The 26,518-nt window shown below is 43.6% G+C and overlaps 1 protein-coding gene across 5 annotated transcripts in view; it reads right to left on the reverse strand.

Moving 5' to 3' along the window:
• Positions 1-26,518, reverse strand: part of strbp (spermatid perinuclear RNA binding protein) — a 127,658-nt gene that overhangs the window by 4,976 nt on the left and 96,164 nt on the right. For 3 of the 5 annotated variants that reach the window (XM_055875107.1, XM_055875106.1, XM_055875109.1), the window contains exons 7-17: positions 23,256-23,350; positions 22,591-22,686; positions 19,323-19,434; positions 17,408-17,505; positions 7,561-7,750; positions 6,018-6,226; positions 3,608-3,754; positions 3,243-3,377; positions 1,966-2,115; positions 1,606-1,747; positions 1,397-1,444 (exon numbers count right to left, since the gene is read on the reverse strand). In XM_055875107.1, coding sequence (XP_055731082.1) covers positions 1,397-1,444; positions 1,606-1,747; positions 1,966-2,115; positions 3,243-3,377; positions 3,608-3,754; positions 6,018-6,226; positions 7,561-7,750; positions 17,408-17,505; positions 19,323-19,434; positions 22,591-22,686; positions 23,256-23,350 — 1,422 coding nt within the window. The remainder of the gene's footprint in view (positions 1-1,396; positions 1,445-1,605; positions 1,748-1,965; positions 2,116-3,242; positions 3,378-3,607; positions 3,755-6,017; positions 6,227-7,560; positions 7,751-17,407; positions 17,506-19,322; positions 19,435-22,590; positions 22,687-23,255; positions 23,351-26,518) is intronic. The other 2 variants (XM_055875108.1, XM_055875110.1) reach the window with 1 other exon arrangement.

Raw genomic sequence — 26,518 nt, forward strand, 5'->3', positions numbered from 1 at the left:
CAAAAAGCATCTCAGAGTAGGAGTACTGATCTAGGATCAGGTGCCTCCTGTCCATATAGTCTCACTCAAACTGATCCTGTATCCTACTCTGAGACTCTTGGGGAATACAGGTCTCAGTGCTCGGCTCTCTGAGGTCTACTTCTAGAACGTGTTGTGCCTGCCCAGACCTGTACCCAGAACAGTCTCCCCCTGCACATAAGACTCGTTCAAAGCCCCCAGAAACAGGCAACTCTCTCTGTGACGGAGGGAATGGGCTCCCAATGCCACACAACACACAAGGACCAGTCTGTTTTCAGTTTAGGGTGTGTGTGATGAAGAGATGGAGAGAGAGAGAGAGAGAGAGAGAGAGAGAGAGAGAGAGAGAGAGAGAGAGAGAGAGAGAGAGAGAGAGGGAAGGAGAGGAAAAGAGCGAGAGCAATAGAGAGAGGCAGAGAGAGACCGAGTGTGTCTATATTTGCAAACAAGATCGTACGTTTTTGAGTGCGTATTTATGCTCGAGTCTGTGAGTGTACAAATCTGTAAGACAAAGTGGTCGTGTGATTGAGCATCTTGAGTGTTGCTGACCTCAAAGCGCTCGGTGCTGTATTGACTTACGCTGATTGTGCGAGAGCAGAGCAGAGCACCCTGAATCTGATCTAGTTATGTAGACTATGGTAGAATTTCAAACCTTCCAGAGCTCTAAGACACGCTACCTGCTGTCTGGCAGAGACTGAGAAGGCCACAGATGACCGACCTGCCAGTCTAGCCAGAGGATAAAGTGGGGAAGCCACGCTATGTTTTCAGTGAATTATACAGTCACACTGTGACCGTTTAGCTACATGTTTAGAAAGATATAGTAGGGGTCTGAAATAGTTTGGGTTGGAAGGTGGTGTGTGTGTGGTGGGGTGTGGTGTTTCCTAGTTTTTTAAAGAAGTTAGTCTATAGAAGATGTGTAAATAACCCATATAGCCTGTCCCTGTGCGTGTTGGCAGCATTGGTCCCTGCCTGCCCGGGCTGCTTTGAATGGGGTATCTGTTAGCTTAGCTGTGGGAAGAGATATAGCATGGCTACAATAAGGGGAGGAGATGTCCAGAGAGTCAGGAAGGGGGAGAGACAGACTGACGGAGGGGCGGGCGGAACGAGCAGCAGTCTGGACACTTAGGCGGGCGAAGAAGCTCAGCAAGGCTTGCTCCAACCACAGTAAGAACCAAAAGGTTATGATCAGTTCCACTTTGACTTTCTTTAGCTTTTAGATTGAACCAATTTCTTACATTTCAATTTCGACCTCTATGTGCAACTCTGATTCAATGGCACTATCGTTTTCCCCCAGGAGGGCCTCTCCAACAGCAGGGAGGAATAGTACGACAGGGCAGGTGTTATAACTCTTTGTCCTCTGAGAGAGAGAGCGATGACTTACCGTAGGCTGGGGCGGCTGCAGCACTGTATCCATATGGAGTCCCGAAGCCTGTCACACATGTTGGACTGTTAGGATCGTTGGGTAACTGGACATACTGGCAATACAAATGCATGCACTCAACCTATAAACAACTAGAGCTTTTGGCAGGGAAACGGACAGGACTGGCACACAAACCCCCCCCCCCCCCCCACACACTTTTATATACTTACATGTACCTGGTATCTGTGTGTATCCTGGTGCGGCAGCGCTGATGAAGGCTCCTCTGGTCAGGGCTGCCGCTCTACCTCTCCCTCTGGCCACCTGGGCTGCTACTGCCGAGGCTGCCGCTGCTGCAGCTAGTGCTCCTTTAGTCTACAAACACAGAGACAGGAGAGTATTGATGACTGATCAAACAGGCGGTTGATGAGAGTCGACGAGACTCTGTATCAGGTTGTGAAAGTACGAGAGGAAGTCCTGATAATTGATCAGACCTTCTTCTAAAGAGGACTGACATCGCTAACGGACCACTCAGACTCCTGGCAACAGAAGGTATTGAAAGCTGATCCGAGGAGACAGTATTGGTAACATACGGCATGTTGTGGGATGATCTTCTTCTTCTTGCTGTTGGCGGCGGCGTTGGGGCCAGAGAAGAGTTTCTCGAGAGCGGCCAACGCAGCCGAAGCCTTCGCCACCTTCTTATTAGGCCCTGCCCCGCGAAACTTCTGACCATCCACCTCCACCTGGAGAGAGAGAGGAGGAGACACACACAGACACACACACACACACACACACACACACACACACACACACACACACACACACACACACACACACACACACACACACACACACACACACACACACACACACACACACACACACACACACACAGACACACACACACACACAGACACACACACACTTAAGTAAGAATGCATTGATATCTGTTGAGTGGCTAGACAAGGATATCCTGTATGTCCGGTGGTATTATATTCGTACTGCCGACCAGCCAGAGGATCTGTTCATGGGTTGCACATCCGTCACTCGATCACATCGCTGCCATTACTATCACCGTTCTACAGACGGCGCAGCATATTGATATCTGACTGATGGTTAATGCCAGATCTTTCTGAACGGGGGCTAATGACTTTTGAGTCAGATTTCCACTATAGTGGCTGGGAAATACGATGACATGGGCAGAGTAGACAAATAATTAGTACGGAACAACTTTGTCATCGTTAGAATGTCGTCAAGTTTACCTCAGAGAGAGGCAATGTTGCCAAGAGCCAACAATAGCTAGCAATGCTAATGCTCGCTAGCAAAAATGTTGCCGCTCTCCCCTCAATCTTAGTTAGCTGGCTAAAGTTACACTGAAAATCAATCTAGAGATAACACAATGATGACAAAAGCTTGTCCTACCAATGATTTGCCTCCTTCTGATATGTCGTCGTGTTTTCAAGACACGGACATGGGTCAGTACCCATTGAGACGGCATCGACTAGAATGTTCAGCTGGGCATCAGTCCTAAAACGGACGTTCAAAACGACACGAAACGTGCAACACATGAATAGCTCCGACACACCACTACATGTCAAGTGTGACAGACTTGACCTGCTCACGTCGATTGTGAATCTATCAGTGAGTCGCCGAGGCGTGACAGAAAACAACACAGCCAACAGCCCTAGTGGGATGAATGGATAGGACGACACGGCAGTGTTCTTGGAGAGACTGCTGGAGTGATGTAGTGTGTTTCAGAGGAGCTTGCCAGTCAGTGTGCACCAACCTTGGTCCATTGCGTGTGTGTGTGTGTGTGTGTGTGTGCCTAATCTACTGTTCCAATGGAGATATGCACGGTGTAAGGCCTCACCTCCATGACGAAGCGTTTGTCGTGGCTGCCCCCGCTCTCCGATATGAGCTCGTACTTCAGACCCCTGCGCTTCTCGTTCAGCTCCATGACGGGGTTCTTACCGCTGGCCGTCAGAATAGGACCCTGAGTTCGGACCTGAACACGCGGGAGCAGAACAGAAATCAGATTACAGATCATTGAATGAAATCCGACTTCCTTGCATTTAAATTCAATTCAAATTCTGCTTTGTGTGGGGTGTGGACAACTCAAATTAAATGTCAATTCAAGATTCGAAATGAAAATACTAATTCGGAACTCAATTCAGAACTGACTCCAACCCTGGTTTGTTTGTGTGTTCCATGAGTGTGTGTGTGTCAGTACTGCACCTCCAGTGTATTTGAGTTGTCTGAGTGTGCTGTGTTATTGCTCGAGTGTGTAGACGACTCGCTCTTTCCCTCTCCGTCCGACTTCTCGTCTGCACTGCAGTCCAGGTCCGCGTCGAAGCCTGTGGGGTAACCCATCGCCTGCAGAACCTAGAGAGAGGAGGGGGAGAGACACAAATCCAATATCAAACCATTTCTGATTTCGTCATCCAGCCCCAATGCCTGTTCAAAGGTAGCGTCTGTCAGCGGCATTTCCTAAACAGCACTACTGTGGGTTCTGGACCGGTTCTGAGTGACTGAGTTTGAACTCCAACACACTTCTTCTGTTTCCTGTATTATAATGAACCTGGTTCCCTCGCGGCTAATTCACCGGCAGCACACAGCACCTTTGGGGCTCTGTAGTAAGTGGACCGGTACCTTTCTCTGTGTGGACGGAACAGGAGATCTCTTTGTGTCTGACACAAATTGGTGCTAGTGCTTGCACACACACACACACACACACACACACACACACACACACACACACACACACACACACACACACAGACACACACACAGACACACACACACACACACACACACACACACACACACACACACACACACACACACACACACACACACACACAGACACAGACACAGACACAGACACAGACACAGAAACACGCACACACACACACATATCCCCGGGGCACCAAAGCAGAACAGAGCAGCATCGGGGCCTTTTATGGCAATCGGAGGAGGTTAGAGGACTATCCCAGCTCTATGCTTGGGAGAGCCTCTTTGTTAACAACGACTTTGGGATTACCCAGATTTGGGCGCTCCACAGCAGCCAGGAGTGGCGGCGAGCAGGAGAAGGGGGTACGGGGGACAGGGCATCCCAGTCTGACCGCAGCTGGAGCCCGAAAACACAACACTCACTGACTGCATGACCAACGCTTGCACTCCTGTCCTCACTCCTCTCACTCACAAGCACTCTCTCCTCTCCTCATCACACAACAGCTCTGTCTGAATCACTCACTCCTAAGCACTCTCTCTTCTCATCACACAACAGCTCTGTCTGAATCACTCACTCCTCTCACTCACAAGCACTCTCTCTTCTCATCACACAACAGCTCTGTCTGAATCACTCACTCCTCTCACTCACAAGCACTCTCTCTTCTCATCACACAACAGCTCTGTCTGAATCACTCACTCCTCTCACTCACAAGCAGTCTCCCCTCTCCTCACTGCTCTCCTCATCAGACAACAGCTCTGTCTGAATCACTCACTCCTCTCACAAGCACTCTCTCCTCTCCTCACTGCTCTCCTCATCACACAACAGCTCTGTCTGAATCACTCACTCATCTCACTCACAAGCACTCTCTCCTCTACTCATCACACAACAGCTCTGTCTGAATCACTCACTCCCTCACTCACAAGCACTCTCTCCTCTCCTCACTGCTCTCCTCATCACACAACAGCTCTGTCTGAATCACTCACTCATCTCACTCACAAGCACTCTCTCCTCTACTCATCACACAACAGCTCTGTCTGAATCACTCACTCCCTCACTCACAAGCACTCTCTCCTCTCCTCATCACACAACAGCTCTGTCTGAATCACTCACTCCTCTCACTCACAAGGACTCTCTCCTCTCTTCACTGCTCTCCTCATCACACAACAGATCTGTCTGAATCACTCACTCCTCTCACTCACAAGCACTCTCTCCTCCCCTCATCAGACAACAGCTCTGTCTGAATCACTCACTCAACTCACTCACAAGCACTCTCTCCTCTACTCATCACACAACAGCTCTGTCTGAATCACTCACTCCTCTCACTCACAAGCACTCTCTCCTCTACTCATCACACAACAGCTCTGTCTGAATCACTCACTCCTCTCACTCACAAGCACTCTCTCCTCTACTCATCACACAACAGCTCTGTCTGAATCACTCACTCCTCTCACTCACAAGCACTCTCTCCTCTACTCATCACACAACAGCTCTGTCTGAATCACTCACTCCTCTCACTCACAAGCACTCTCTCCTCTCCTCACTGCTCTCCTCATCAGACAACAGCTCTGTCTGAATCACTCACTCCCCTCACTCACAAGCACTCCCTCCTCTCCTCACTGCTCTCACACAAAATAACAGCTCCCTGTCTGGACTACTCGAGCTGACTTATAATATCCTAGACAATAATATTATCTCTGTCTAGACTCTGACCCTGTTTACAAACACTAATGCCCCCGTGCTGTTGCTAATGTAACACTACCAGCCCCCTTTCCACACATTTTACAGTAAGTTGTAGAACTCTCTCCAGGGGTACTTGCCCTCTACTAACCCCAAATGGCTTTTTCTTCACACCTTCCCAACATCTATCCACCCCTTCTCTCATTGACCAGGCCAATATTGGTCAAACTCTGTTACCTTGACAGCGACATGCAGCTTAGCGGTCTTCTTGGAGGAGCCTGAGGCTTCGTAGACGGTGCTGTCTAGGTCGACAGACATGGTGAAGACAGGAGCGTGGACCGGGCCGGACTGGGACAGCAGCTTGTACTGCAGACCTGGACGTATCTGATTCAGACGCATCAGAGCATTCATTGGTTGGTTGGTGTCTATCGCTTTACTGTCGAGCACTAGGGAGGAAAGAGATAGAGATACAGGAGAGGGTTAAGAAAATAACAGTGGCTGCTGTTCAATCAATGCATGTTTTTTTTAAACCTTTATTTAACTAGGAAAGTCCGTTAAGAATAAATTCTTATTTACAATGAAGGCCTACCCCGGCCAAACCCTCTCCTAAACCGGACGACGCTGAGCCAATTGTGCGCCGCCCTATGGGACTCCCGATCACGGCCGGTTGCGATACAGCCCGGGATCGAACCAGGGTCTGTAGTGACACCTCTAGCACTGAGACGCAGTGCCTTAGACCGCTGCATGGTGTCATAATGAAGACTTTTCTGACGGAATATGTGAGGAGTTGCCTTGAAGATTTGGATTTGTGTGTTTGAGTTGTACAAATGGCACTCTTGCTTCCAAAGAGCTTCCTTTCTGCCTGATTCTAACTGCTAAGTAGCACTAAGTAGCACTCCAACCACCAACTACTTCCTCGAAACAGCAAAAACAGTTCCGAGGAGCTACGCTAGCTAGTTGTAGCCTCCTCAGGCAACAGCGTCACGTTCAGGCTGTGCACATGATTCTATTCCGGGTTCCTCAAAAAAAACTAAATTGCCAAATCTGCTTCTTTCTAACCAATTACTTTTCCTCTAACGGGGAGGACAGGAACGGGGACAGCTGGATGGCTTTGAGAAACATTAGAAATCAATAACATTGATTTCCCTGTGGATTGTGTTGTGTGTATCTGCCTTGAGAGAGGAAGGAGGAGAGAACTAGAGATAGAGGTAGGGAAACGACAGCCTGTTCCCAGATCTGTTCGTGCTGTGTAGCCAACACCTACGGAAATGTTTGGTCATGACAATGACCATAGGAGTTGGCTTTACAGGACAAACAGATCCTGGATCAGGCTAGGAAAGGAGGGTTTGATGTAGGTGTCTTTTATAGAGAGAGAGAACACCTGCAGTCCAGTCACATGGTGTTGGTTTAGAACAGAAGGAAAGAAGTGCCTCATTCTCTCAGGGACTCAAGCATTTCCTCAATCTATAGGAGAATGTGTCTGGCCTTCTAGGAAGTTTAGACAGCTGTTGTCATCAGGCCCATGAAGCTTTGGTAGTCTTGACTTATAAAGGGCCAGACGGTTCTGCTGACCAGTAAAAACAAAAAACTCGAGCTATGTTACAAGTAACAAACGAGAGAAACTACTGGCCCTATATGTCCAAGTCATATTTCCGTGGACAATTAAGTTTATTACTTTGAATGGCTTTCTATCTGATCACATGACCCAGGGAGGGAACTTCTCCCAGGTCACATAACAGAGCAGGGTCAGAGGTCAGGTGTCAAGGAAGGCGGGGCTGACCTTTCCTCAGGTTCCTCTTCATCTTCTTGATGAGGTCTTTGTCGTCCGTGGGCCCGTCCTCGTAGGGCCTCTTCAGCCCCGAGCCCTCCTTGTCTGACCAGGGGTACTTCTGGGAGGGTTTACTAGAGGGGAGAGGGTCCATCTCCAGCACCTTGTAGATGTGACCGAACGCCATCAGTCTCAGAGCGTGCTGCAACAGAGGGACACACAGCAGACGAGGTGAGGAGAGATAGAAACCGAGGCACGACAGACAGCCGGAGGAAAAGAGGAGAGGAAGAGACAGAAAGACAGACAGGTGTGGACGGAAAGAGACAGACGGGACAGACGAAAACAGAACGAGACAACTAACAAAGCACACAGACAGGTGAGGAAAGACAGATACACATGACGGAGTCTGGTCTAGTGGTAGAGCCGCTGACTCCGGATCACACATTTCCCCCCCCTGGCGATGGGGGTTGAGCCTTGTCTCGGCTCATCTGTCTAAGCCCCTCTAAGCCCCCCTCCCTCTATGATTAACAAAGAGAGGAGAAAAACAGAAAACAGAAACAACTAACATAACAAACTGATCTAATCTCCTCCGTGGTTCATTGATCCCATTTACAGAAATCAACTGCTTTTACGTTTGTTTGTTTTCATGTACAAGAGCCCTTGTCAGCGACAACTTCCATCACACTCACCCGAGAGTCACAGACGTTGCTTAGCAACAGTGGCTCCAGCACTAATCCCAGGTAAACAATACAAGCGGATGATTGGAGCTGCACTTTTCTTTGACGAAGCTGAGTGGCATAGAGAAGGCACTGGGTCTTCATGGATCACTATGTACAGTATGACTATGTATGGAGAGGGATAGGCCTGTATTGTGATTGGCAGGCTGGCACCAAATATCCCTCACTGAGAGAAATTAAAGGAGAAGAGGTACGGGCTTTCCTACGTTAAAACACGCACGCACGCACGCACACGCACGCACACACACAATGAGCCCTACCACTCCAGTATCCTTGCACACTGTAGTCAAAAATCAAATGGTATTTGTCACATGCGCCAAATACAACAGGTGCAGACCTTACTGTGAAATGCTTACTTACAAGCCCTTAACCAGCAATGCAGTTTTAAGAAAATAGAGTTAAGAAAATATTTACCAAATAAAGTAACACAATAAAATAACGAGGATATATACAGGGGGTACCGGTTCCAAGTCAATGTGCGGGGGTACAGGTTAGTTGAGGTAATTTGTACATGTAGGTAGGGGTGAAGTGACTATGCATAGATAATAAACAGAGAGTAGCAGCAGTGTAAAAACAAAGTGGGGTGGGTGTCAATGCTAATAGTCTGGGTAGAAACTGATAAGGAGCAGTTTGGACCTAGACTTGGCGCTCCGGTACCGCTTGCCATGCAGTAGCAGAGAGAACAGTCTATGACTTGGGTGACTGGAGGCCGTACGCACTACCCTCTGATGCCGAGCAGTTGCCTTATCAGGCAGTGATGCAACCGGTCAGGATGCTCTCGATGGTGCAGCTGTAGAACTTTTTGAGAATCTTTCAGTCTCCTGAGGCGTTGTCGTGCCTTCCTCACAACTGTCTTGGTGTGTTTGGACCATGATAGTTTGTTGGTGATGTGGACACCAAGGAACTTGAAACTCTCGAACCGCTCCGTCGATGTGAATGGGGGCGTGTTCGGCTCTCCTTTTCCTGTAGTTCACGATCAGCTCCTTTGTCTTGATCACGTTGAGGGAGAGGTTGTCCTGGCACCACACTGCCAGGTCTCTGACCTCCTCCCTATAGGCTGTCTCATCGTCGTCGGTGATCACCTACAACCGTTGTGTCGTCAGCAAACATAATGATGGTGTTGGAGTTGTGCTTGGCCATGCAGTCGTGGGTGAACAGGACGTACAGGAGGGGACTAAGCACGCACCCCTGAGGACTGTAAACATGGCATTGGCACTGACCCTTGTATATAGCTTAATTTCTTTCTTGTGTTCCTTCTTCTTTCTATTGCTTGTGTGTTTTTGTTCTACTTTATTATATAGTACTCCTGATATTGATTGCTGTATTTTTGGGAAGGAGCTTGCAAGAAAGGCATTTCACTGTACTTGTGCATGTGACAATAACACTTGAAACTCCACAGTCAATTTCCCGAATGCAAATATATCAGAGGCGCTCAGGAAATGCCCCGATATTCATATGCAGCGCTGCTTCATCTCGTTCCCAGAGCCTCTCTCCATCTCTCTCCTATCTAGCCATGTATCTACTACAATACAATTAGCCACATTGACATTCCATTGCCGTTTCACCTTCCTACAAAGGAGAGGGCAGGACGATCCACTCAGACATGCAGCTCACTCCCGCTCTAGTCCTAACCTGGCTTAGTGGAGCGCGCACGCACACGCACACGCACACACACACGCCAGGGTTTCTGTTAGCAGGTAATAGCTGTTTTTTGGCCGATATTTTTTTTATATATTTTTTTTTTAAGCTGATGAATAAAATTCTTGCCAGGCAATTCTTTTTTATTTTATAAAATCCCATTGCAAAATAATGCTTTTGTAAATGTAAATACATTTGACCGGTCATATTTATCGGTCTATAGGTTCATTTGCATAGGCCTAATTTTGTGGAATTTAATTGGTGCGTGTACTTTCATTAGTTGTTATTTATCTTATTTATCACATGCGCAAAGCATACAGACACAGAGCCTAGTTTCAGCAGAAAACCTGTGCTACAGCTCCACAAACAAAACGCATTTGTGTGTTAAAAACGGTTTTAAAAGGCCACGACTAAAAACAGCTAACATTTTTATTTCTAGACTGGCCTATTGAAGCACATTGCTGCGCTTATAGTGTGAAGAAATAATAGTTTAGCAACATTTTGATCTGTTGCATCAGCCTCGATGCCTTTGAAAGTGTTTTTGATGTAGCCCAGGCTTACTGGTTGTATGAATTTGCCACCACCATGCATCACTGTAGGGATGGTGCCTGGTTTCCTCCAGACGTGACGCTTGGCACACAATCCTGTCTCGGAGCTCTACGGATTCCTTCGACCTCATGAACTGTCAACTGCGGGACCTTATATAGACAGGTGTGTGCCTTTCCAAATCATGTCCAATCAATTGAAATGACCAGAGGTGAACTCCAATCAAGTTGTAGAAACATCTCAAGGATGATCATTGCACCTGAGCTCAATTTCGAGTCTCACAGTAAAGGGTCTGAATAATTATGTAAATAAGGTACACTACCGTTCAAAAGTTTGGGGTCACTTAGAAATGTACTTGTTTTTGAAAGAAAAGCAAAAAAAAATAATGTCCATTAAAATAACATCAAATTGATCAGAAACCCTGTGTAGACATTGTTAATGTTGTAAATGACTATTGTAGCTGGAAACGGCTGATTTTTACTGGAATATCTACATAGGTGTACAGAGGATCATTAACAGCAACCATCACTCCTGTGTTCCAATGGCACGTTGTGTTTATCCAATGGCACGTCCAAGTTTATTATTTTAAAAGGCTAATTGATCATTATAAAACCCTTTTGCAATAATGTTAGTACACCTGAAAACTGTTGTCCTAATTAAAGAAGCAGTAAAATTGGCCTTCTTTAGACTAGTTGAGTATCTGGAGCATCAGCATTTGTGGGTTCGATTACAGGCTCAAAATGGCCAGAAACAAATAACTTTCTTCTGAAACTCGTCAGTCTATTCTTGTTCCGAGAAATGAAGGCTATTCCATGCGAGAAATTGCCAAGAAACTTTTTTATAATCAATTTTTTGATGTGATTATGATGTGCTATAGGTCAGGGCCTACTGGTCACATGCATGCGAGAAATTGCCAAATCATTGAAGATCTCATACAACGCTGTGTACTACTCTCGTCACAAAACAGCACAAACTGGCGCTAACCAGAATAGAAAGAGGAGTGGGAGGCTCCGGTGTACAACTGAGCAAGAGGACAAGTACATTAGAGTGTCTAATTTGAGAAACAGACGCCCTCAAGTCCTCAACTGGCTGCTTCATTAAATCGTACCCGCAAAACACAAGTCTCAACTTCAACAATGAAGAGGAGACTCCGGGATGCTGGCCTTCTAGGAAGAGTTGCAAAGTAAAAAACATATCTCAGACTGGACAATAAAAAAGAAAAGATTAAGATGGGGAAAATAACACAGGAACTGGACAGAGGAAGATTGGAAAAAAGTGTTATGGACAGACAAATCTAAGTTTGAGGTGTTCGGATCACAAAGAACATTGTAAAAAAATGAAAAAGATGCTGGAGGAGTGCTTGACGCCATCTGTCAAGCATTGTGGAGGCAATGTGATGGTCTGGGGGTGCTTTGGTGGTGGTAAAGTGGGAGATTTGTACAGGGTAAAAAGGATCTTGAAGAAGGAAGGCTATCACTCCATTTTGCAACGCCATGCCATACCTTGTGGACGGCGCTTAATTGGAGCCAATTTCCTCCTACAACAGGACAATGACCCAAAGCACAGCTCCAAACTATGCAAGAACTATTTAGGGAAGAAGCAGTCAACTGGTATTTTGTCTATAATGGAGTGGCCATCACAGTCACCGGATCTCAACCCTATTGAGCTGTTGTGGGAGCAGCTTGACCGTATGGCACGTAAGAAGTGCCCATCAAGCCAATCCAACTTGTGGGAGGTGCTTCAGGAAGCATGGGGTGAAATCTCTTCAGATTACCTCAACAAATTGACAACTAGAATGTCAAAGGTCTGCAAGGCTGTAATTGCTGCAAATGGAGGATTATTTGACGAAAGCTAAGTTTGAAGGACACAATTATTATTTAAATTGAAAATCATTATTTATAACCTTGTCAACGTCTTTACTATATTTCCTATTCATTTTGCAACTCATTTCATGTATGTTTTCATGGAAAACAAGGACATTTCTAAGTGACCCCAAACTTTTGAACGGTAGTGTATTTCTGTTTTTTAATTCTAAAAACCTGTTTTCACTTTGTCATTATGGGGTATTGTGTGCAGATTGCTGAGGAATTGTTTTTATTTAATCCATTTTAGAATAGGGATGTAATGTATCATTTGTGGGAAAAAGTCAAGGGGTCTGAATACTTTCCGAAGGCACTTTAGAAATGATGATTTGTTATCTGTGATGTTAGTAATAAATTAGGCATTACTGCGTTCTGTTGAACATAGGCCTATAGATAAATGCACACATTTTTCCCAGTGAAGGACTTTGTTAAAAAATATATACTGGTAGTTTGGACACACCTACTCATTCAAAGGTTTTTCTTTATTTTTACTATTTTCTACATTGTAGAATAATAGTGAAGACATTAAAACTATAAAATAACATATAAGAACCAAAAAAGTGTTAAACAAAGTAGCCACCCTTTGCCTTGATGACAGCTTTGCACACTTGGCATTCTCTCAACCAGCTTCAAGAGGTAGTCACCTGGAACGCATTTCAATTAACACGTGTGCCTTGTTAAAAGTACATCGTGGAATTTCTTTCCTCCTTAATGCATTTGCATTTCTATTTATGTTCAGTATATTTCTTGTACTCAATACTCAAGAAAAAAAACATATGTCAGTACTCAAACAGTCAAACATTTCAACACACACACACATACCCGTCCTGAGGCAGGATTCATGGGTCGCCATGGCAGTGGTTTCACACGCTCACCATCAAGGTGCAGCTCTTCGGTGGGAGCCCGAGGTGTTGGATTGATGAGGTGTGTGTGTGTGTGTGTGTGTGTGTGTGTGTGTGTGTGTGTGTGTGTGTGTGTGTGTGTGTGTGTGTGTGTGTGTGTGTGTGTGTGTGTGTGTGTGTGTGTGTGTGTGTGTGTGTGTGTGTGTGTGTGTGTGTGGGGGGGGGGTACATAACGGTGTAGTTCTATCCCCCTCTCCACACGGCTCAGAGCCCAGAGAAGTGCAGAGAAGAGCATTAAAGAGGGTTTCCCCTGTCTGACAGGAGTGTAATCTCCAGGCTACAGATGAGATAAGACTGGCTGGAGCCCCCAGCTGATCTCAACACTAAACACTCGCACCATGGACAGTATCGAGTTCTGCTCTGAGACTACCCAGAACCAACGGTCCCTCTGAACTGCTGCGCAGAAGAAATATCAGCCTGCACAGAGAAGCACAAGATTGAACTTTCACAGAGTTTCCCCCGTTAGTTAACACTACCATCGTTTCCCTTCACTGTGGGAATTGTGATCGAATCAACGAAATATTAGCCACTTTCAATGCAACATACAGAAACAAAACTAACTATGCAAGACGTAGTATGCAAAACTATAAAATAGATTTTGTTGTAGGAGTAGGGCTGGGCGATATGGCCAAAATATTATATCACGGTATTTTATAAAACAAATTGACGGTATGATTGTATTTAATGGTATTTTATGTTTTATAATAATACAAGTTCTACATTTGCTTCATGAGTAGTGTGTGACTCTAGGGTGGCAACACATACATCCTAAGTGATTTCAATGAGTTTTTCTCCATTCTGATTGTTTTATACTGTTCATTTCAACTGTTCATTTCAACAAAAATCTTTTTCAGCATTTTCATACATTTCCTGCACTCATTTGAGATCATTTCTACACAGCCACATAGGGCTACAGCATATAGGCAAACAATCTAGGCCTTATTTTTAACCAAATGTTGCAATTGCGATTTGACTTGTGATTTAGAGAAAAACACTTGTTGGAATCATGGAAATAGAATGATTAGTCTAATTCTATAGTTAGAATATAATAGTGGGTACTTTCGAATACAGTGCTGTTTGACATGACAACGAATGAAAATGCCAGGGAGGAGTTCTGGTGACAGGGTAGGAACCAAATTGTTGACAAGTGTTCCCTAGGGGACCCTATAATCTTTGGCTACAATTAATGTTTTCTCTTAGCTACTTCATGTAGCTAACATAGGCTGCAGTCCAAACACGTTATTTTTACCCCCTCAGCCGTCGCCCTAGCCACTTTCCCTCAGGGGAATCCCCATCGAAACCGGATGCAGTTTGATTGCCATCTTAAGTGGAGGTCCGATTTACTAACGTTGCCCCCTCTGCCCTCGATTTAGCTCGAGGGAGCGAGTGAACAACTTTGGTCCCTTGTGGGGTTGAAGTGTCAAATTTTATAAAAAAGGCTGCATTTTCGGCATGTCAGCTAGCTTGCTAAAAAACAATATATATACACATTGATTATAGCGTTGGCAAATTGGCTTAGTCTCGTAGTGAGGACGTTATTTTTGCAATTCTGAAATTTCTTGGAACAAATGACCAAAACATAAAACTAGCTAGCCAGCTATGGGTAATTGTAGCTAGCTACCTGACAGGAGTGCTAGCTAACGTAAACTCACTCACTTTTGTACATCGCCTTGGTCCGTACAATTGACCTTATTTTAGCGCCCCAGAAACGTAATACTTCCAGATCAACTGTAATTTCAATACCATTGTAAAGCACCATTTCTCCCCTTTCCAACAGAATTCATGCCGAGACCTTCACGCTGCCCGTTTCTGCATAATTCAAGAAGGCAATGAGCTCCTTCGGGTCTTTTTAAAAATGGCGGGTGGGGAAGCGAAACTAATGCGTGATAGTGAGAAGCAGAGGAGATGTATGGGAAAACGCCTTTTTTTCACTCGATCTGTCCAACTTATCACCTTATCGCCTCTAAAATGTAAATAAATCACTATAAAGAGTTTATATAATGTGTCATTACATACCTATTTGAAGGTTTGTGTCGAATTTGAATCGGGTTTTTAGTGCGGTGCTAAAGTGATCTTCAGAAGTAAACAGCAGCTTTGAGAGTCATGATGCTTACAGTGATGACGCAAAAAATGCCTAGGTATCCCCCCCCCCCCTTACCCCCGTCACTGTCCATTTCTTGTTTTTAAACGATGAGAGAAGTGCTGCACCTGGTGGAGAGATTGTAAGACTGAAATAGTTGCTTTATGCGTGCTGTACGTTACGATGTCACGATGTAACGGAGAGTCGGTTTTTTCAACTTTTCTCCAATACTATAGAACCATTACCATGTCGATCAACACTTGAATAGAAACTAGTTCACACCCCAGATTTTGAAGTCAACACAGTCGCTACAGTCCCATTAGTTTTCTTTGTAGCCTCGTTTGAATGTCGCGGTTGCGCACATTTGTACGGAATGGGGTGAGTTTACGTTATATACGTTAGCTTACTAGGTAACGTTACATTAATAGCTTTAGATTGGTTGTTTTTAAGCTCAACTTCAAGATTTCCACCAAGGACGTTGCCTCTCCGATCATCACTCTCCCTCGCTTCGGCAAGTGACCTTTAAGGTACACTCGGAGGTGACGATGTAAAACGTAATTCAAGGGCTGAGAGTTTAGGGCGGAGGGCTATCTACTTTGAGTTTGAAACGCAGCCATATGCTTGCTTTGTGTAGTCCTCTTTGATTTAGAAGATACTGTTACACAAACAAGATGCTGATTTAAGTCTACACCATCACTGGTAATATCCGGCTGTATAGCTCTACCTCAGTACATTTATTAGCCTCTGTAGCTAGCGATTAGCATTAGCGATTAGTGGCTAACAAGATGTAGGCCCAACTTGCTAAGAAAAAAGTAGATGTTTGCAGATGTAAGAAACACAAACTAATAGTGTAATTATAGAATGCTAGTGGATTTATATTGAGAAGCAAATTGAAAACCGTATCTTTGTCATCAACATTGTTGCATGCGCCACATTAACCATGCTGACTGAACGCAGGTGTCTCGGGGTCGAGGAAAAACAAATGTGCTCCTTGAGTGACAGGGGGCGGCGCTAGGTCTGTGTGGAAAGCGGCATGGAGAAAGAGGTGAGAGAGATGACTGAAGTAGCGAAGTAAACTATACAAATGGACGTTACAGAAGGTAAAACCGTTATAGAAGGCAAAGTAAAAACCCAAAGCGGTCCGTGCATCAGTACCGGTATATCGTAAAATACGGTATACCTCCCAGCCCTGCATTGACATGTAAGACTCAGCCCGTACTCTACACAGATCGGTGAGGCATAACCAATCAGAGATGCAGTAGGCCTATATGCAAATAGACCATTGACATATATGGATCTGTGCTATTCACTTTGAACTGGATTGTGTTTACAGCATGAGCGGTTGTAAGTAGATGTTTTGAGATCAAAGTGAGAGCTGCATGTAGCCACGTGTGCACATTTGTTCATATCCTTTGCTAGTTAGTGAGTTATTAGCCCAGTTATAGATCATTTGTAGTCAGCAATGGAGGAGTGATTGCTTCCTACAAGAGCACCAAACGTGTACATTTCTACACATCAACAACAATATTTCCAGTCACCTCCTTGTCTGATGGACAAACAGGTTAATGTCAAGCCCTGCCTGTTTTTTTTCTTTCAAATGTCATGTGGAATGTAGGTCTACATTGAACACCACACATTGGCTGGTACTGTAGGCTGAATGATAAAACAACTATTTTCATGTTAAAATGTTGTGTTATTTCTCCATTGATTTTGATGGTAGACCACTCTGGTAGAGCTACATTATGATCAAATAGCCACAATAGCCTACGTGACCACTGTATGAAACGCTAACTTAAAGCGGGTACAGCCTCAGTATTCAAATTAAACATGCACTGGATGTTGCACAGAATTTTCACGATGTTCAAGTTTGCGCTGAGCAGACCTGAAATTTGCTCAGTGCAGATTTTTTTGTTGAGGGAACTTTGCCCAGGTCTGCTATCTGACAATACCAATGTCTGGTTTCAAACCTGAATCTCACGCAAGCCACAAGACATGGCTACCCCTTGGAGCCAAAGAGCCTAGGCATTCGCATGGGGAGCTTAGGCAAGGTTCACAGAACCACTTCCGTTCCACAGGTGTGAGGTGAGGTTTTACCTGCGCGCTGTATGTGATGGCCTCTGCCTCCTCGTCTGTCATGGCCGTCAGGGTGTTGGTCAGCTCCTTCTCACATGGGTCGTGTAACCCTGGTCCTCCTGGGGGTCATAAGTAGACAAGGAAATCTTAATTTCATTCAACCTTTATTCATACAGGTTAATCTCCCTGAGATATAATCTCTTTTGCAAGAGATAGCTGTCCAGTGTGACACCAATATTATTCACATACTGGTCTTTCATAACGATATTAATATAGATATAGTATCCTTCAATCACTTCTAGTGCCTTCAAAGCGACCTCATCGAGCGTGGCACACCAGTGAGGCAAGCACACCACCTACTCCTTCTGACGTCATCAGTCAGATGTGCAGTCGTGTCCTGTGCCCCCAGGGTTAACTAAATGAGCCTCTGATTACTACATCATTCAATACTAATGAGTTAGGACTTCATCAGAACCTGATTCTTTGAAAGTAATAACAGGATTGTTTTTTCCCATGTCAGCTTGTAACAGGGAAAGTGAAAGGCAGAAAGAGAGAGAGACAGAGACAAAGAGAGACAGGGACAATGCACTTGGAAAGTATTCAGACCCCTTGACTTATTCCACGTTTTGTTATGTTACACCCTTATTCTAAAATGGACTCAATTATTCTAAAATGGATTAAATCAACACACAAATACCCCATAATGACATAGCAAAACCAGTTTTTTAAATAAAAACGGAAATATCACATTTACATAAGTTTACTCAGTACTTTGTTGAAGCAACTTTGGCAGCGATTACAGCCTCGAGTCTTCTTGGGTATGACACTACAAGCTTGACACACCTGTATTTGGGGAGTTTCGTACATTTGTCTCTGCAGATCAAGCTCTGTTAGGTTGGATGGGGAGCGTTGCTGCACAGATATTTTCAGGTCTCTCCAGAGATGTTCTCAGGTTCAAGTCTGGGCTCTGGCTGGGCCACTCAAGGACATTCAGAGACTTGTCCCAAAGCCCCTCCTGTGTTGTCTAGGCTGTGTGCCTAGGGTCGTTGCCTTGTTGTAAGGTGAACCTTCGCCCCAGTCTAAGGTCTTGAGCGCTCTGGAGCAGGTTTCATCAAGGATCTCTCTGTACTTCCCTATGTTCATCTTTCCCTCAAAGCTTGGCATTCAGGCCAAAGAGTTCCATCTTGGTTTTATCAGACCAGTCAATCTTAAAGGCCTGATTGGTGGACTGCTCCAGAGACGGTGGTCCTTCTGTAAGGTTCTCCCAATCTCCACAGAGGAACTCTGGAGCTCTTTCAGAGTGACCATCGGGTTCTTGGTCACCTCCCAGACCAAGGCTCTTCTCCCCCGATTGTTCAGTTTGGCTGGGCGGCCAGCTCTAGGAAGAGTCTCTGTGGTTCCAAGCTTCTTCCATTTTAGAATGATGGAGGCCACTGTGTTCTTGGGGACCTTCAATGTTACGGATATTTCTTGTGCCACGACACAATTCTGTCTCGGAGCTCTACGGACAATTCCTTCGACCTCATGGTTTTGGCTCTGACATGAACTGTCAACTGTGGGACCTTATATAGACAGGTGTGTGCCTTTCCAAATCATGCCCAGTTAATTGGATGTACCACAGGTGGACTCCAAGTTGTGGAAACATCTCAAGGATGATCAATGGAAACAGGATGCACCTGAGCTCGAATTCGAGTCTCATAGCAAAGGGTCTGAATACTTATGTAAGTAAGGTATTTCTGTTCTTTATTTTATATACATTTGCCAACATTTCTAAAAAACTGTTTTCGCGTTGTCATTCTGGGGTATTGTATGTAGATTGATAGGGGGAAAAAATGTATTCATCAATTTTAGAATCTAACGTAAGGCTCTAACGTAACAAAATGTGGGAAAAGTCAAGGGGTCTGAATACTTTCCGAAGGCACTGTAGGTACTGTACCTGGAAGGAGGATTCCTGAGGCGAGACACTCCATGACCCTACGGAGGGCCTCCCCTGCACCCAGCGGCCGGTTACACGTGGCTATGGCCTTCTCACAGATCAGCTCCAGGGGCTGCGGGAGATACCAAGATCAAGATAAAGCAAGGACAGTGAGATCAGATCAGCTGTTAATGGCACACAAATCAGTATATGTTTGGTCTGAGACACCAGTATATGTTTGTTCTGAGACACCAGTATATGTTTGGTCTGAGACACCAGTATATGTTTGGTCTGAGACACCAGTATATGTTTGGTCTGAGACACCAGTACATGTTTGGTCTGAGACACCAGTTTATGTTTGGTCTGAGACACCAGTACATGTTTGGTTGGAGACAACAGTTTATGTTTGGTCTGAGACACCAGTACATGTTTGGTTGGAGACAACAGTTTATGTTTGGTCTGAGACATCAGTACATGTTTAGTCTGAGACACTAATATATGTTTAGTCTGAGACACCAGCATATGTTTAGTCTGAGACACCAGCATATGTTTAGTCTGAGACACTAATATATGTTTAGTCTGAGACCCTAATATATGTTTAGTCTGAGACACTAATATATGTTTAGTCTGAGACACTAATATATGTTTAGTCTGATACACTAATATATGTTTAGTCTGAGACACTAATATATGTTTAGTCTGAGACACTAATATATATTTAGTCTGATACACAAATTTATGTTTAGTCTGAGACCCTAATATATGTTTAGTCTGAGACACTAATATATGTTTAGTCTGAGACACCAGCATATGTTTAGTCTGAGACACTAATATATGTTTAGTCTGATATATTAGTTTCTCAGAATAAACATAAATTAGTGTATCAGGCTAAACATATGCTGGTGTCTCAGACAAAACACATACTGGTGTCTCAGACTAAACATATATTAGTGTCTCAAACCAAACATATACTGGTGTCTCAGACTAAACATATACTGGTGTCACAGACTAAACATATATTAGTGTCTCAAACCAAACATATACTGGTGTCTCAGACTAAACATGTACTGGTGTCTCAGACTAAACATATATTAGTGTCTCAGACAAAACAGACAAAAGTCTGAGAAACGAATATATGTTTTGTCTGAGACACTAATATATGTTTTGTCTGAGACACGAATATATGTTTAGTCTGAGACACCAGCATATGTTTAGTCTGAGACACCAGTATATGTTTGGTTTGAGACACTAATATATGTTTAGTCTGAGACACTAATATATGTTGGGTTTGAGACACTAATATATGTTTAGTCTGAGACACCAGTATATGTTTAGTCTGAGACACTAATATATGTTTAGTCTGAGACACTAATATATGTTTAGTCTGAGACACTAATTTATGTTTAGTCTGAGACACTAATATATGTTTAGTCTGAGACACTAATATATGTTTTGTCTGAGACACGAATATATGTTTAGTCTGAGACACTAATATATGTTTAGTCTGAGACACCAGTATATGTTTAGTTTGAGACACTAATATATGTTTTGTCTGAGACACGAATATATGTTTAGTCTGAGACACCAGCATATGTTTAGTCTGAGACACCAGTATATGTTTGGTTTGAGACACTAATATATGTTTAGTCTGAGACACCAGTATGTGTTTTGTCTGAGACACCAGCATATGTTTAGCCTGATACACTAATATATGTTTAGTCTGAGACACTAATATATGTTTAGTCTGAGACACTAATATATGTTTAGTCTGAGACACTAATATATGTTTAGTCTGAGACACCAGTATATGTTTAGTTTGAGACACTAATATATGTTTTGTCTGAGACACGAATATATGTTTAGTCTGAGACACCAGCATATGTTTAGTCTGAGACACCAGTATATGTTTGGTTTGAGACACTAATATATGTTTAGTCTGAGACACCAGTATGTGTTTTGTCTGAGACACCAGCATATGTTTAGTCTGAGACACCAGTATATGTTTAGTTTGAGACACTAATATATGTTTTGTCTGAGACACGAATATATGTTTAGTCTGAGACACCAGCATATGTTTAGTCTGAGACACCAGTATATGTTTAGTCTGAGACACTAATATATGTTTTGTCTGAGACACGAATATATGTTTAGTCTGAGACACGAATATATGTTTAGTCTGAGACACTAATATATGTTTAGTCTGAGACACTAATATATGTTTAGTCTGAGACACTTATATATGTTTAGTCTGAGACACGAATATATGTTTAATCTGAGACACCAGTATATGTTTAGTCTGAGACACTAATATATGTTTTGTCTGAGACACGAATATATGTTTAGTCTGAGACACTAATATATGTTTAGTCTGAGACACCAGCATATGTTTAGTCTGAGACACTAATATATGTTTAGTCTGAGACACTAATATATGTTTAGTCTGAGACACTAATATATGTTTAGTCTGAGACACTAATATATGTTTAGTCTGAGACACTAATATATGTTTAGTCTGAGACACTAATATATGTTTAGTCTGAGACACTAATATATGTTTAGTCTGAGACACTAATATATGTTTAGTCTGAGACACTAATATATGTTTAGTCTGAGACACTAATATATGTTTAGTCTGAGACACCAGCATATGTTTAGTCTGAGACACTAATATTTGTTGGGTTTGAGACACTAATATATGTTTAGTCTGAGACACCAGTACATGTTTAGTCTGAGACACCAGTGCATGTTTAGTCTGAGACACTAATATATGTTTAGTCTGAGACACCAGTACATGTTTAGTCTGAGACACCAGTACATGTTTAGTCTGAGACACCAGTACATGTTTAGTCTGAGACACCAGTACATGTTTAGTCTGAGACACCAGTACATGTTTAGTCTGAGACACCAGTACATGTTTAGTCTGAGACACCAGTACATGTTTAGTCTGAGACACCAGTACATGTTTAGTCTGAGACACCAGTACATGTTTAGTCTGAGACACCAGTACATGTTTAGTCTGAGACACCAGTACATGTTTAGTCTGAGACACCAGTACATGTTTAGTCTGAGACACCAGTACATGTTTAGTCTGAGACACCAGTACATGTTTAGTCTGAGACACCAGTACATGTTTAGTCTGAGACACCCATTACATTGTTTGTGGAGTATCCAACAATAGCAGTGTGCTGGAGTTTATTATTTTTCTAATACAGTGTCTTTTCACAGGACAACTGGAAATACGCTAGGTGAGCGAACTGCAGTACAGACAGACAGAGACAGACAGACTTACCCATCCTTTCAGCGGCTCCCAGGCTGGTAGTCTATTGCACATGTCTCTCAGGATTCTGAGGATGATGACACACGACTTCAACCCGTTTACTCTGGCCTGGAGTTGGAGAAGAGAGGGAAGGTAACCCTGAGGCATACTCACACTAACAGAGGCGTGCAATAGACACACATTCATATTTAGCGAGCGCGAGATTTGATTTGGCTTCGAATAATGCTTTACAGACTGTCCCTAGAAAAGGAGTTGAATTATAAGCTTGAGGAATATTCGTTCGAGTCTGCAAATATAGGTTTGGTTGAAAGAGGATACATTATTTTGAGGGAAGCTTTGACATAAATGACAGTCAGGCAGGTTTTCGAAACAGCCAAAAGAAACAAAAAGTGTAGCAATTGCTTTTGTAGCCTTACAATAATCTCTCTCTCTCTGTATGTAGGCTATTATACTACACCGAGCATGATTGAGAGATTCAATGAATGAGTCATTTTTGTATGAGAGAAATACATTAGAATTTTTTTTTTAATCATATGAATGTTCCTAATTGCAGATAACTGCCGTTTCAAACAAATGATGCATTTTTATGAATTGATTTGATTCCTTCATTCATTCATTTTCACGTGATCATAAGGCTACAATAACAACGGAGAGGTTAAGTAGAACTGAGAGCCAACCTGGAACCATTTGGCATGTCGCAGAGCCGCCAGGGCAACCAGGCATCTGTGCCTGTCCAGCATGTCTGCAGGGTCTGACAGCTCAACACCCTCCACTGGTGAAATAAGAATGGGATATATATAGTATAAAACAGAACACACACGCAGAAATGTGTTTGAGATCGACTGTATATCCACCACTGACTGACTACTGACCACTCTTTGACTGACCACTCATTGTAGAACAGCCAGTCTGCGGTCGCCGAGTGCAATATAGTCGATCGCAAACATTCCCAGACACATCCATTCCTAATCCATAAATCGAACCATAGCCCATACCTCCAAGACATTTGATCTAGGAGGATTGGAGAGGTGTAGGTAAGAGTACGTTTTCGGCATATTGCTTACATCTCTGCAATAGGGGCTAGGGGTCCATTTGGAATTGGGAAACACACACACGACAGAGGGACACACACGTTGACCAAGACAAAGTTCTGTCAGAGTACAGCGAATGATTGGCTGAGGATGAGCGTCCTGACGATATGACTGGCTGCGTCAGATTAACAGAGATGAATGGGATTGTGGTGTGGTTGCGTGAGAGGAGTTGTTCAGATAGTTAGAACTTCCATTCCTTTTAAAGTATCTTAGAAGAGCCATCCACATTTCCAGAACAAAGTCAAATAAAAATTCTAAATCATTTTCATATTATATATATATATATATTTTTTTATCCTGATACCCATATGTCCAGGACATCTATTTATATGATCAGAAAAAATGTGTATGGGACGCCAGCTAGGGTTATTATGATAAGAAAAAAGCACGTATCTTACATTGTGATAAGATACAAATATTTATCTTACATTGGTATTTCAGAATCATCTCATTACAATGTGTCACGACTTCCACCGAAGCTGGTGCCCCTCCTTGTTCGAGCGGCGTTCGACGTCACCGGTTTTCTAGCCGCCACCGATCTACGTTTCATTGTCCATTTGTTTTGTCTTGATTGTACACCCCTGGTTTCCATTACATTATGATTTATTCCCTATTTAACCCTCTGGTTCCCACATGGTTTTTGTGCGTGTTTGTTCTTTGTTAAGTGTTCGCTATTTCTGTGAGCTGGAGTACTTTCCCTGCGTGGAATTATTTTTGTGGTTTATTCGAGTAAAGTACGTTTGTTACTCAGTTCTGTGTCCTGCGCCTGACTCCGTCCTACCCGCTGCACATTGACACTTGACACAATGAGCACATTAGTAAATTCCACTCCATTCCTCTCCATGCACTCAAGCATCCAGACTGGTTGCATCACTGCCTGGTATGGCAACTGCTCGGTCTCCGACCGCAAGGCACTACAGAGGGTAGTGCATACGGCCCAGTACATCCTAAGCTAAGCTTCCTGCCATCCAGGACCTCTATACCAGGCAGTGTCAGAGGAAGACCCTAAAACTTGTCAAAGACTCCAGCCACTCTAGTCATAGACTGTTCTCTCTGCTACCGCACGGCAAGTGGTACCGGAGCGCCAAGTCTAGGTCCAAGAGGCTTTTAAACAGCTTCTACCCCCAAGCCATAAGACTCCTGAACATCTAATCAAATGGCTACCCAGACTATTTGCATTACCCCCCCCCCCCCCCACACACACACTCACCCCCTCTTTTACACCACTGCTACTCTCTGTTACAGTGCTTTGCTAAAGTATTCATATTTTGTATTTTGTTGCATTAGAACCTGTAATTTCAATGGATTTTTATTTGGATTTTATGTAATGAACATACAGAAAATAGTCCAAATTGGTGAAGTGAAATGGAAAAAATAACTTGTTTCCAAATCATTATTTTATTAACGGAAAAATGGTGCGTGCATATGTATTCACCCCCTTTTCTATGAAGCCCCTAAATAAGATATGGTGCAACCAATTACCTACAGAAGTCACACAATTATTTAAATAAAGTCCACCTGTGTGCAATCTTAGTGTCACATGATCTCAGCATATTTAAAATGTTCCCGAAAGGCCCCAGAGTCTGCAACACCACTAAGCAAGGGGCACCACCAAGCAAGCGGCACCATGAAGACCAAGGAGTTCTCCAAACAGGTCAGGGACAAAGTTGTGGAAAAGTACAGATCAAGGTTGGGTTATAAAAAAATATCAGAAACTTTGAACATCCCATGGAGCACCATTAAAAAAAAAAAAAAATTTAATGGAAAGAATATGGCACCACAGCAAACCTGCCAAGAGAGGGCCACCCACCAAAACTCACGGACCAGGCAAGGAGGGCATTAATCAGAGAGATAACAAAGAGACCAAAGATAACCCTGAAGGAGCTGCAAAGCTCCACAGCGGAGATTGAAGTATCTGTCCATAGGACCACTTTAAGTCGAACACTCCATAGAGTTGGGCTTTACGGAAGAGTGGCCAGAAAAAAGCCATTGCTTAAAGAAGAAAATAAGCAAACACGTTTGGTGTTCGCCAAAAGGCACGTGGGAGACTCCCCAAACATATGGAAGAAGGTACTCTGGTTAGATGAGACTAAAATTTAGCTTTTTGGCCATCAAGGAAAACACTGTGTCTGGCGCAAACCCTATACCTCTCATCACCCTGAGAACACCATCCCACAGTGAAGCATGGTAGTGGCAGCATCATGTTGTATGGATGTTTTTCATCAGCAGGGACTGGGAAACTGGTCAGAATTGAAGGAATGATGGATGGCGCTAAATACAGGGAAATTCTTGAGGGAAACCTGTTTCAGTCTTCAAGAGATTTGAGACTGGGACAGAGATTCACCTTCCAGCAGGACAATGACCCTAAGCATACTGCTAAAGCAACACTCAAGTGGTTTAAGGGGAAACATTTAAATGCCTTGGAATGGCCTAGTCAAAGCCCAGACCTCAATCCAATTGAGAATCTGTGGTATGACTTAAAGATTGCTGTACACCAGTGGAACCCATCCAACTTGAAGGAGCTGTAGCAGTTTTGCCTTGAAGAATGGGCAAAAACCCCAGTAGCTAGATGTCCCAAGCTAATAGAAACATACCCGAAGAGACTTGCAGCTGTAATTTCGGCAAAAGGTGGCTCTACAAATTATTGACTTTGGAGGGGGTGAATAGTTATGCACGCTCAAGTTTTCAGTTTGTGTCACACCACAAAAATATTTTGCATCTTCAAAGTGGTAGGCACGTTGTGTAAATCAAATGATACAACCCCCCAAAAATCCATTTTAATTCCAGGTTGTAAGGCAACAATATAGGAAAAATGCCAAGGAGAGTGAATACTTTTGCAAGCCACTGTA

The sequence above is a fragment of the Salvelinus fontinalis genome, chromosome 21, assembly GCF_029448725.1.
Source record: "Salvelinus fontinalis isolate EN_2023a chromosome 21, ASM2944872v1, whole genome shotgun sequence".
In the NCBI taxonomy this organism is placed as follows: Eukaryota; Metazoa; Chordata; class Actinopteri; order Salmoniformes; family Salmonidae; genus Salvelinus; species Salvelinus fontinalis.